We start from the raw sequence: 12,443 nt of genomic DNA, 5'->3' as shown, positions 1-12,443 counted from the left end.
CCTAGGTAAAAAGTCCAAATAAATACATATTAAGTCTCACTTTTTGTGGCCATGCTAAAAATCTCTCTTTATTCTAGGTTTTCTAAAAGCGTTTTATTAAAAAGATCTGGGCCAGATTCTCCTATCTTCCTCACTGGCCCATTTTCAAAGCTTGAAGTCTCTAGTTCTCCCTCCTTCAGGGTTCAGAGATCTGAAAGTTCTCTTCCATACAATTATCCAAATCATAGTGGTTTATTTGTTGTCTTAATGCCCTAGAGAGGTTTCTGCAAACTTAAAAAAAATGTCACACAAACATGTCAGGAAATATTTTGGTGTCAATATCAGACTTCCAAAGCCATGTTGGGTGGAGTCTGTGTCAGAAATGCTGGGTATATACAGAAAGCGAATTTGATGGTAGTTTTAGATCAAAGCAGATTCTGTGTTTATGTCCCGTTGCTGACTCTGACTTGATCCGAAGCATCTTACAGAAATAACAGGACAACAGATTTGGAAGGGACCTTGGAGATCTTCTAGTCCTACCCCCCTTCTCAAGCAGGAGACACTAGTTTGGTTTCTTCCACCTCTTATTTTTCTCTCTTTAAAAGCAGGTGACACAGGAAAGACTCGGTCAGGGACATAATACATGTTGCTTCTGCTTCTCTTTCTGCTGATTCTGTGGCCATGGGGATCTGGTGTGATGCACAAAGCCAAATGCCTCCTGACTCTGCAGCAGAGTAAAGTGGACCCACAGCATCATTACAAGCCAGGAGATTATATGATTAGTGGCATAGTCTCGGCAATGCTTGCTCGGTTTCAATTATTAAGCTTTGATAGAAGTCCTTCAACAAAATTCTCACGGTAAGTCAATCCGTGCACACTGCATTAGAGGCACTTCAATAAATGCATACAGGTCCCGGCCATCAAAAACACAAGAAGCTCTCTCGCTGATCTGCTTTCTTTGCTAATTTACTTTCTGAATCTATTGTGAGTCCCTACTGCACATTGCAGATCACGAAACTCATTTTAAGCTTTAAAGTATAAAACCTCAGTCAAAATATTTTCCCCCATCTATTTTCCATTCTGTCCTATGAGTAGAGCTAGAGGTAAACTCATGGTAAACTGCTTCAAACTCAATTGCAGAAAATACGACTTCAGCAGCAGAGTGGTCAACGCTGGAATGCTCTACTCAAGTCCATTGTTACATCCTCAAACCCTCACAGCTTCAATCTTAAACTGTCTACTGTGGACCTCACACACCATTCCTAAGAGGTCTGTAAGGGGTTGTGCATAAGTGCACTGGCATGCTTTCCATCCTTATCCTACTGTCCCCATTTATTTGTATTCTTTCCGTCGTTCATGTCCATGGTCATACTTATACCTGCTATCTTGTACATGTTTGACAAAGAAAGAAAGAAAGAAAGAAAGAGTGGATACAGACAAACAAAAGAAAATCTCTCTTCCACCTCACCCCTGAGTCTGCCACAAAGAAGAGGGCAGCACCAGAGGGCAGGACAAGAAATAAGGGTTGGAAACTATTCAAGGAGCCTTGGTAGTACAGTGGTTTAAAGCACCCTGTTATTAACACAGCTGCCTGCAATTACTGCAAGTTCGAATCTTACCAGGCTCAAGGTTGACTCAGCCTTCCATCCTTTCTAAGGTCGGTTAAATGAGGACCCGGTTTGTGGGGGCAAGAAGCTGACTTTGTATAAATATAGAAAAGTATGAAGGCTATTGCTTAACGCATTGTAAGCCACCCTGAGTCTCCGAAGAACAGCAGCATATAAATCAAATTACACAAAAAAAAAAGGAGAGAAGCAACCTGGAATTAAGGAGAAACTTTCCAACAGTGAGGACAATTAACCAGTGGAACAGAAGTTTCCTCCAGACATTGTGGGTGCTCCATCACTGGAGGTTTCTAAGAAGAGACTGGACAGTCACTTGTCTGAGATGGTATAGGTTCTCCTGCTTGAGCAGGAGGCTGGACTAGGAGACCTCCAAGTTCCCTTCCAACTCTATTCTATTCTATATTCTGTGGGACACCTGATCCAAGCCCAGCAGAATGTTGTTTTTTTCTGTCTGCATCAGAGATGACTCCATCATTGTTTCTCCACGCTAAAATTTACTCCTGGGATGAAAGTGTCCCAGTTAAGAACATAGGAATTGATATCTCAACGGTGCTTTTATTCAACCATGACCTGGATAACTGAGAAACTCCATAGACATATAGGAATCGATAGACAGGGAAAATATATCTCATTCTTGTTCACAAATTCAGGCCAGGAACCAAGCAAAATCTTTAAATGAAATAATAATCTATTGGTTGGCTGATTTTTTAGTTAGTCATTTGTTTATAGAATTCACAGAATTCACTATGAATGAGACCCATTTTGTCTCTGGGTGGCTTACAATTAAAAGAAACAATAGAAAACAGGAAAAGAATCAAAGAAAGGCCCCAGAACAAGAAAAAGTAAGCAACAACATTGTTTCAACTTTGACTCGGCCCAAGACCTGAATTTTAACAGACTCTGAATATCATCAAAAGGTAACCAACTAACATCCATCTAAAAGAGACTCAACTTTCTCTCTGTCGAAGATACGGAGAAAATAACCTGGTCTTGAACAGTTTCTGAATATTATCCATGCAGGAGCTATTTTGAATCAGTTTAAACTCTTGGGGCCAATGCCAAATATATTGATAATATCTAGAACATAAAAGAGATAATAGGTCCTTTTATCTTTCTGGGTATATCAATCAGTTTTACGAAGACAGAGGAAGCAAGCCATCACATATATAAAATATTAAATGCTAGAAGACAAGTGCGTGAAATTGAAGAGGTGCAAGTTTCACCAATTAGGAGAGTGACTTTTAACTAATATCGTATGATCGAAAAATATTCTATTGATACCGTGTTTCCCCAAAAATAAGCCCTCTCCCGAAAATAAGCCCTGCCCTGAAAATAAGCCCTCCCCCAAAAATAATCTCTCCCTGAAAATATTTAAATGCATGCACAGCCAGTCCCCGCCATTTCCTCTAGTTAGGGTTAGAGAGAGAGAGCTGGAAATTTATTTATTTACTTATTCAATTTATATACCGCCCTTCTACTAGTGGACTCAGGGCGGTGCACAGCCAGAACTAAAATACATAACAATACAAAATTTAAAATTAATTAAAAGAATTATATACTTTGGCCCGAATTAAAACAATACGAATTAAAACCCATTAACAGATTAAAACTAAACAATTAATAACAATTAAAAACTAAAAAAGGGAGCGGAGTTCACGCCAGCCCTGCTTGCTGGAAAAGAAGAGTTTTCAGGGCACGGCGAAAGACCCGGAGATCCGATATCCTACTTATCTCCGGAGGCAAATCGTTCCAGAGGGTGGGAGCTGCCACAGAGAAGGCCCTCCCCCTGGGGGTCGCCAGCTGACATTGCCTGGCTGACGGCACCCTGAGGAGTCCCTCTCTGTGGGAGCGTACTGGTCAGTGGGAGGCTATCAGTGGCAGAAGGCGGTCCCGCAAATACCCAGGTCCTATGCCATGGAGCGCTTTAAAGGTGGTAACCAACACCTTGAAGCGCACCCGGAAGACCACTGGAAGCCAATGCAGTTCACGCAGGAGAGGTGTCACATGGGAGAGACCCCTTGCTCCCATAATCCCCCACGCGGCCGCATTCTGCACCAGTTGGAGCCTCCGGGTACTCCTCAAGGGGAGCCCCATGTAGAGAGCATTGCAGTAGTCCAGGCGGGAAGTGACGAGTGCCTGAGTGACTGTGCGTAAGAAATCCCGATCCAGAAAGGGACGCAGCTGGCGAATCAGGCGGACCTGATAAAAAGCCCCCCTGGCCACGGCCGTCATATGCTCTTCTAAAGACAGCCGTGAATCCAGGAGGACGCCCAAGTTGCGAGCCCCATCTGTGGGGGCCAATAACTCGCCCCCAATAGCCAGCGATGGCACCAGCTGGCTATATCGGGACGCCGGAAGCCACAGCCACTCGGTCTTGGAAGGGTTGAGTCGGAGCCTGTTACTCCCCATCCAGGCCCGCATGGCCTCCAGGCACTGGGACATCACTTCAAGGGCATCATTGGGATGGCCTGGGGTGGAGATGTACAGCTGCGTATCATCAGCGTACTGATGGAACTCCACCCCAAAGCCAAGGATGATCTCACCCAGCGGCTTCACATAAATGTTGAACAGAAGGGGCGAGAGGACCGACCCCTGAGGCACCCCACACACAAGGCGCCTCGGGGTCGACCTCTTCCCCCCTGCCAACACCGACTGCGACCGGTCAGAGAGATAGGAGGAGAACCACCGCAAAACAGTGCCCCCCACTCCCAACCCCTCCAACCGGCGCAGCAGGATACCATGGTCGATGGTATCAAAAGTCGCTGAGAGATCTAACAGGACCAGGACAGAGGAACAACCCCTATCCCGAGCCCTCCAGAGATCATCCACCAACGCGACCAATGCCGTTTCCGTGCTGTGCCCAGGCCTGAAGCCGGACTGGAGCGGATCCAGATAGACAGCTTCATCCAGGTACCCAGGAAGCTGTTGCGCCACCACACTCTCAACAACCTTCGCCAAGAAGGGAAGGTTGGAGACCGGACGATAATTAGCCAAAACAGCCGGATCCAGAGCAGGCTTCTTGAGGAGGGGCCTCACCACCGCCTCTTTCAAGGCAGATGGCAAGACACCCTCGCTCAAGGAAGCGTTGATAATACCCTGGAGCCAGCCTCGCGTAACCTCCTGGGAGGCCAGCACCAACCAGGAGGGACACGGGTCCAATAAACATGAAATCAGGTAAAACGGCAAGAGGAGCCCCGTCTTCCTCCACCTGCCCCAAATTAATAAGACCTCCCTGAAAATAGGGCCAAGTGCTTATTTCGGGGTTCAAAAACATATAAGACAGGGTCTTATTTTCAGGGGAACACAGTATTATTCTTTTTCTATTAATATTTTTCTTAATATTTTGGAATATTCCAAACTGTTTGGGGGTAAAATTGTGATTGAGTGTACTAAAACTATTCTCATGGAATGAAAGTTAAATGTTATTTTCATTCATATCTTCATATCTGCAGAACATCAACCAAGTATTATTGGAAAATTGTACCTTTCCTTTTCACCATTGAGGACATCAACCGGAATGACCACCTCTTAGCCAACATCACCCTGGGTTATAATATCTATGAAAATTTCTTCAAGGTAGAGATGACTACAGATCCGTTGCTGGACCTGCTTTCAGACGGAGAGGCCAATGTGCCCAACTACAGGTGTGGAACGCAGAGAAACACAGTGGCTGTTCTGGAAGAGGCCGAGGCTGGCATCTCCATTCAGATTTCCACCATGTTGGGCACCTACAAAGTCCCTCAGGTGTGTCTTTCTTGGGAAACAATGTTCAACTGTGTGATTTTCAATCAGAATTGCATTTTCTTGTTATATTTAAATAACATCTTCCATTTCTTCCAGATCAGTTACAGTTTTGCTTCCAAGATTCTGGGGGATAAAACTCAGCATCCTTTCTTCTACACGATGCTCCCTGCTGAAGGAGTCCAGTACCCAGGAATGGTCCAGCTACTTCTTTATTTCAGGTGGACCTTGGTTGGTCTTGTTGCTCCAGAAACTGACCAGGGGGAGAGATTCATGAGGACAATGTCTGCTTTGATGTTGAAGAATGGCATTTGTGTGTTTATATATCAAAGCTTTAGATTGAATGTCGCTAATATTGTTTTCAAAGTACCAGAATATTACAAATGGAGAAAAGTCAATGTCTTTGTTTATGGTTCAGAGACTAGTTCATTCTCACTAGGAATGGTAGTTATCAACACACTACTTGCACATCTTCCAGAACGTGTCATAGATAAAGTCTGGATCACCACAGCTCAGTGGGATCTCAGTCTTGATTTTATGTTTAGTAAGAATTCCTTGAAATACATTGGTGGCATTTTTTCTTTCTTGATAAAGAAAAAAAAATGGGCAAACTATGAAGATTTCAAAACCTTAATTAACCTCCTAAATAACTTTTTGGAGAAAACCTTTATATGTTCATCCACCAAGGATGCCCCTTCAGTGAAAGTCTGGAGACGGTATAAACAAACAGAAGAATTGGAGGCTTTGAGGAAAGAGGAGATTGATCGTTTCCTAACCCTGGACAGCTACCTCATTTACAACACCATTTGGTCTGTGGGAAAGGCCTTAAATTCAGCTTACATATCCGCATTCAAGAGATCAATGAGAAACAGGGGCATGAAGGTAGAAGATCCAAGGCTAAAGACTTGGCAGGTACTTCTTTTCCATTAGACATCTTTCCTCAAAATATGGGAAATAGTTTTATCACTGGATGATTTGGTTATTTATTCTGAAAAATGAAATTACTCAGAAACTCAATTCCAATCTAATCACAACCTTCTGTTTCTTTCTGCTCTTATCCTCCCCACACCAGGGGTGGAATTCGCACAATTTACCTACCAGTTCGCCCAGCACCAAAAATTTGAGCACACGCGGGCTTGCTTCACTCGCGACGTGCCACCTCCACACATGTGCACGGCCTTCCGTCCGTGCACTTTGCCTTTCCACGCATGCACATGGCTTGAAAATGTGGCTAAATAGAATGGCATAGCGCCGGGGCAGGTTGCTACTACCAGTTCGCCTGAACTGGTCCGAACCGGCTGAATACCACCTCTGCCACCCCACCCCCAATATTCTCTTTTTTTAATTTTATGTTTTTCAAAGCAAATTCATTGGTTTCTTGGTTGTTCAGCCATTCTTCTTTTTTTTTTTCCAAACTGATGAAGTTGGTACAAACAACAAGCCATCAAATGGTAGCAAGAAGAATAATATCAACCAATATCTTTCAGTGATGATCAGGAGTGGGTTCTAAATTTTTTTACTACCAGTTCTGTGGGCGTGGCTTATTTGTGGGTGTGGCTTGGAGGTCATGTGACAAGGTGGGCGTGGCTAGCTGGTCAGAGTCATTTCTGGAAGGTCCTCACACTTACGACCAGTCCTCGCACTTACGACCCGACACATTTGTTTGCTTTTAACACTGATCAGCTGTAGGACGGCCCTTTGAAGCCCCGCGGCAAGAGTTTAAACAGTTTTTTTTCCCTCTAGTCATCAGCTGGGACTCAGGAGGCAGCAATAGATTGGGGGTGGGACCAAATAAAAGGTAAGAATAACTTAGGGGGGTGGGGGGTGAGAGGGCAGGGGAGAGAACCAGTTCGTTGACGTCATATCATCACCGCTACCGGCTCAGCCGAACCGGACTGAACCGGGAGGAACCCACCACTGGTGATGATGCTTGCAGTGTGACGTCACTGATCTTCACCACTGAAGGCCGTAAAGAAAGCATAGGAAAGTAAGAATAGCAAAGCTACCTACTTTACTTGGGCAACTAAGGATACAACACAAGAGAAAAATCTAACAAGAACTCTCAAGTTAAAGGAAAATCTGAATGGATGAAATTTCAGGCATCTGTTTTTAGATTAATTAAACATGATTTTGTTTTAAAAAATACTTTTGTCTTTACAGGAGTTGTACATTTCTATTGCTCTAATAAAGCATTGGGACCATGAATGACCACAATCCTATCTTCTGTCCTTTACCATCATTATTTTATTTTTATTTATTTTATTTTATTTATTTTATTTTGTCAAGCATGTATTTTATGACAGATACAAGTGTAACCATAATTGTAAATACATGAAAAGGATACGAATAAAAGAAAACATTAGGACAGGGACGGTAGGCACACTGGTGCTCTTATGCATGCCCCTTACAGACCTCCTAGGAATGGGGTGAGATCAACACTAGACAGTCTAAGGTTAAAGTTTTGGGGGTTTGGGGATGAAACCACAGAGTCAAGTAGTGCATTCCATGCATTGACCACTCTGTTGCTGAAGTGGTATTTCCTGCAATCGAGTTTGGAGCAGTTTACCTTCAGTTTGTATCTATTGTGTGCTCAAAGTTAGCTACGTAGCCAGTTTTGTTTTTTGGTTTTTTTTTTTTGCCAAAAATTGTTCTGATCAAGATATTTAAATATTAAGTTAGCAGCTGTTATTATTCCCCTGCTTATTAATATTTTCCACCCAAGTTTGACTCTGACAATAAAATGTGTTTTTTTGAGCAGAGAGACAGAAATATTCAGAGCTCTCCCAGCATAGACAAAGGGGTCTTTAAAAAAGAAACACAAACCTCTGATGTCCCTTTTAAATTTTTATTTACCTTACGTTCTTTCCAGCTTCACCCCTTCCTTCAAAGCTCTCAGTTTTACAATAATTCCATAGAAGGGGTATATTTGGATGAGAAAGGAGATCTTACACCTGACCTGGACATTGTGAACTGGATTGTTTTCCCAAATAAATCTGTCAAGAGAGTGAAATCTGGGAGCGTAGAAAAACGGGAATCCCAGGATTTTAAATTTTCCATTGACCGGAAGAATATCGCACAGGTGGAACTGCTGAACAAGGTGCGAGTAATGCTGGCATTTATTTTATTCCACTGAAGGTGGCTATAACAGGAATACACTTGAATTCTCCATCGGTGGAGAATTGCTTTCAATGCCTTTGAGTTAGCACATCAGCTGATAAGACTCTCAAGAGTGAAAAACGCCTTTATTGGCCATGAATAATAATTTTCAATTTTCATACAAACCATTCACTGAGTCTATGGAAAGAAAGGTAGAATGAGGAGTCATTCAAACAACGTGGTTTACCTAGCCAAAGCAAACTATGCAGGCAATATATCCTTGAGCAATTAAATATCTACGTTTAAAATGAAAGTCTAAATTTTTAATGTGTGTGAAACACTAAAAGGAATGAGAAACAGAGAGGAGTGTGCAATCCAATCTTTTAGATCTAATTAGTCAAAGCTATGTCTTGGAATAAACCCTCTGCCATTTTCCTGAAAATAAGTTATTTTTCTGGGTATGTTATGTATGCCACCCATCTCACAATCCAGAGTTTTATTTCCTTTTCTCTCCTCAGCCCTTTCCTCCTTCTACATGTGTGGAAAGCTGTCATCCTGGATTTAGGAAGGTGGCCCAGGAAGGGAGGCCCATTTGCTGCTATGACTGCCGTCCTTGTGCAGAAGGAACCATCTCCACCATTGAAGGTGGGTGACTCCAGAGGAAAGGGGAAGATTTTCAGGATGACCATAGACATTCAGGCATTTTAAACTAAAGAGGGACAAAGATTTTCTCCTTCTCACTGGAGTCACTTCAAAAACTATAAAAATGAGCCTTGTCTTTTCATCCCTATTCAGAAGAGAGAAGCCATTAGTTCTTGCTTCCTTGGCATGGGTGGGAGGAAAAAGAGACAATGGAACAGACCAACCAGATAAGTGCTCTCCAGAAATAAAAACTGACCATTTCCGTGTTACAGATGAAGGGGGGCATACATATTTGCAGGGGCCATTGCGACCTTGATTTCAACATCTTATTCATGTCAGGCTCCAAGTAATGCATCCATCACAAATCAAACTTCAAGGCATTACTTCTCCTCAAAGAACAAATTTATTAAGATACATCGTCTTGACACTACTGGTGAAAAGCCAGTACTAAAGTTCCCGGGCTTTTCACCCCAATGTAAGTTTCAGTTTCTCAAGTTTCCAAAAGCACTGTCACATTGTCCAAACAAGGTGGGAGCTGGATGGTTGGCTACATCTCTCCTCCTCCTTCTGCGATCAGCCAGACGTTAGAATGTGGTTACTCATCAGTTAGGAATGCTGTTTTGAATGAAGACTCCACCCCCCCTTCAGCTGCCAACATTTCAAGCTGAATACATGTCAGAATGCACAAAGATACAAACAATCCCACACCCCAATCAATTATAGGCTTGACAATTCCTTCCTGTGATTCACCTAATCCAGTACCAGCAGACCCAGTCTCTACATGGATCATTGATGAGAGGACTGTGGGGTGCTTTGGATTGCATGTCTAACACATGCTTCATGGAATCTCACTGATCTCGTCCTGGGAATATGTGGCAGAGAATCTCAGTTGCTTTCTGAACTTGTCCTTTTGCTTAATGTTACTCAAATTTCTGAACATATTCATGCACCCCATCACCAGTTTCACTCCAACTATACAAATGATGGAAGAACCTAGTTTATGAGAGATATTGATCTTGCTCTTTTCAGATGCTGAAAAATGCACCAAATGTCCAGCAGATCAGTATCCAAATATCAATCGAGATGACTGCATACCTAAGACTGAAACTTTCTTATCCTATCAAGAAAATTTGGGGATCATCCTAGCTTCACTTGCCTTGTTCCTCTCTTTAGTAACAGGTTTTGTCTTGGGAATCTTCATTAAATTCCGAGAAACTCCCATAGTCAAAGCCAACAATCGGGACCTTTCCTACATCCTCCTCATCTCCCTCCAGCTTTCCTTCTTGACCTCTTTTCTATTCATTGGCCAGCCAAGGAGAGCCATGTGCCTTCTCCAACAAACAGCCTTCAGCAACATCTTCACAGTTGCCATTTCTACAGTCTTGGCCAAAACAGTCACTGTGGTATTAGCATTCTTTGCCACAAAACCAGGGAATAATTTACAGAGATGGTTAGGGAAGACCTTGGCCAATTCTATCATCCTTTTGTGTTCTGGTGTCCAAGTTGTCCTCTGCAGCATCTGGTTGGCCACTTCTCCCTCATTCCCGGAGTTAGACATGTACTCACAACCTGCAGAGATCATCCTCCAATGTAATCAAGGCTCCGTTTCCATGTTCTACCTTGCCCTTGGCTACATGGGTTTCCTGGCTATCATCTGCTTCACGGTGGCTTTTCTGGCCAGGAATCTCCCCGGGGCCTTCAACGAAGCCAAGCTGATCACCTTCAGCATGCTGGTCTTCTGCAGTGTCTGGGTGTCTTTTGTGCCCACTTACTTGAGCACCAAAGGAAAATACATGGTGGCTGTGCAGGTCTTCTCCATCTTGGCCTCCAGTGCTGGTCTGTTGGGTTGCATCTTCATCCCCAAGTGCTACATTATCCTTCTGAGACCAGACTTGAATACAAAAGAGCATCTTACAACCAGAAGAAATGTATAAATGTGAGATAGAGGAATTTGTGCTCTCAATATATTCCAATGGGCCAATCATAGAAAATGATCCAAGTGTTCTGACCTAGGCTTCCTTAGAAAGTAAACAGCACAAACAAGGTCCCAGCAAACCTATTTAATTCATACGGCTGTAAATTACTTTCATTTATAGTCCACAAGGCTTGATAAACAGTCTTTCAGAGGAAGGTTATCAACACCCACCTATCTCGTATGGAACGCTGCCAATGATCTAATTTCCAGATGCAGGGCAAGGCCAAACCTGGCACAGAGTCACAAATAGAAGTTTCAAATCTTGAATCAGCCAGATGAACTAATTGCTTCCTACAAAAGCTCACGTCCCATTCACTTCTCCTTTCTGCGTTATGGGAGAGGCCAATCTTCTCCAAGCTTTACTCCCAAGTCGATCCTGTTTCCTTAATTGTTCCTGTCTCCTGGCAGCTCTGCACATGCACACGCTGGGAACAGGCTCATGCTGTTCTTCTGCCTCACTGATGTCAGACTCCGGAGACTCCGGAAGCAGCAAAGAACTACCAGATGGCCTTGGCCCTCTCTCTGCCTCTGACTCAGAGCCATTTCCAAGCCTTCCCCAGACTCCAGGACTGGCCCACATTCCTCCCCAACCTCCTCACTGTCTGAATCTGCTGCCAGCTTTGCTGGCCGCTGGTGGGCGACAACACCAAGTTGCCCTCCATATATGATTTGAGAAAATGATTTTGCTTGAAATAATAAAAGGGCAGTTGGAAAATAGTGTCCCACATCCTTGTCCAGGAGAATTGCAATATGGCTGCTTAGTTCTTTGAACAGCCACTGCATCCTATCTGTCTTCAGCCTACCTGAAATGCCACACCACAAAATATTTGAAACATGATGGTTGCGCAATGGGAATCTTGCTACTATGCCAGAAATATTTTGGGGCGATTGGGGTTCCCTAAAAGTTCAATTATTTTAATTTAAATTATCAGCAAATCCTGCGATATTGGAGTCAAGATCTCATCTGTCAGTGTTCCAAGTAATGCACCCATAGAAAACAGAACTCCGAGGAAGGCAGGTTCCTCAAAGAACAGTTTATTCGATACTTCATATTGGCACAACTGAAGAAAGCCGGCTCTGAATTTTCCCGTGGCTTTCACCACGGGAAATTAGGCTTTCACCTAATTTCTTCCCTTTTTAAATTTGTAAATTTTAATCTGTTTTTAAATTATTGGTGTGTTTTAATCTGTCTGGGCCAAAATGATTTAATTTGATTTTATCTGGTTTTTAAATTTTTTGTATTTATGTATTTTATTGTTGGCTGTTCACCGCCCTGAGTCCTTCGGGAGTAGGGCGGTATACAAATCAAATAAACCTAAACCTAAACCTAAACCTGGTTAAAAGTAAAAGTTTCCTTTCCCACCCTCCCCCTGAAATCACTGGTC

General features: G+C 43.1%; 1 protein-coding gene across 1 annotated transcript; it reads left to right on the top strand.

The window, feature by feature from the left end:
- Nucleotides 1-676: 676 nt before the first annotated feature.
- On the top strand, nt 677-11,017 carry LOC148115981 (vomeronasal type-2 receptor 26-like). Its single transcript, XM_087885340.1, has 7 exons — nt 677-837; nt 5,057-5,348; nt 5,445-5,576; nt 6,033-6,257; nt 8,215-8,442; nt 8,960-9,086; nt 10,113-11,017. Exons 1-7 carry the CDS (start codon nt 677-679, stop codon nt 11,015-11,017), a joined length of 2,070 nt encoding a protein of 689 aa, XP_087741466.1.
- The last annotated feature ends 1,426 nt before the right edge of the window (nt 11,018-12,443 follow it).

The sequence above is a fragment of the Pantherophis guttatus genome, chromosome 2, assembly GCF_059756535.1.
Source record: "Pantherophis guttatus breed Tessera chromosome 2, ASM5975653v1, whole genome shotgun sequence".
NCBI classification, from domain to species: Eukaryota; Metazoa; Chordata; class Lepidosauria; order Squamata; family Colubridae; genus Pantherophis; species Pantherophis guttatus.
Note: the sequence above shows the minus strand (reverse complement) of the source record. Positions and strands in the feature narration are given on the sequence as shown.

Excerpts from the sequence above, each read along its gene's own strand:
- LOC148115981 (XM_087885340.1), top strand. The coding sequence starts at position 677 with ATGCACAAAGCCAAATGCCTCCTGACTCTGCAGCAGAGTAAAGTGGAC. Across the intron at positions 838-5,056 it reads CCTTCAACAAAATTCTCACG|AACATCAACCAAGTATTATT; the intron begins GTAAGTCAATCC and ends TCATATCTGCAG. Across the intron at positions 9,087-10,112 it reads AACCATCTCCACCATTGAAG|ATGCTGAAAAATGCACCAAA; the intron begins GTGGGTGACTCC and ends TGCTCTTTTCAG.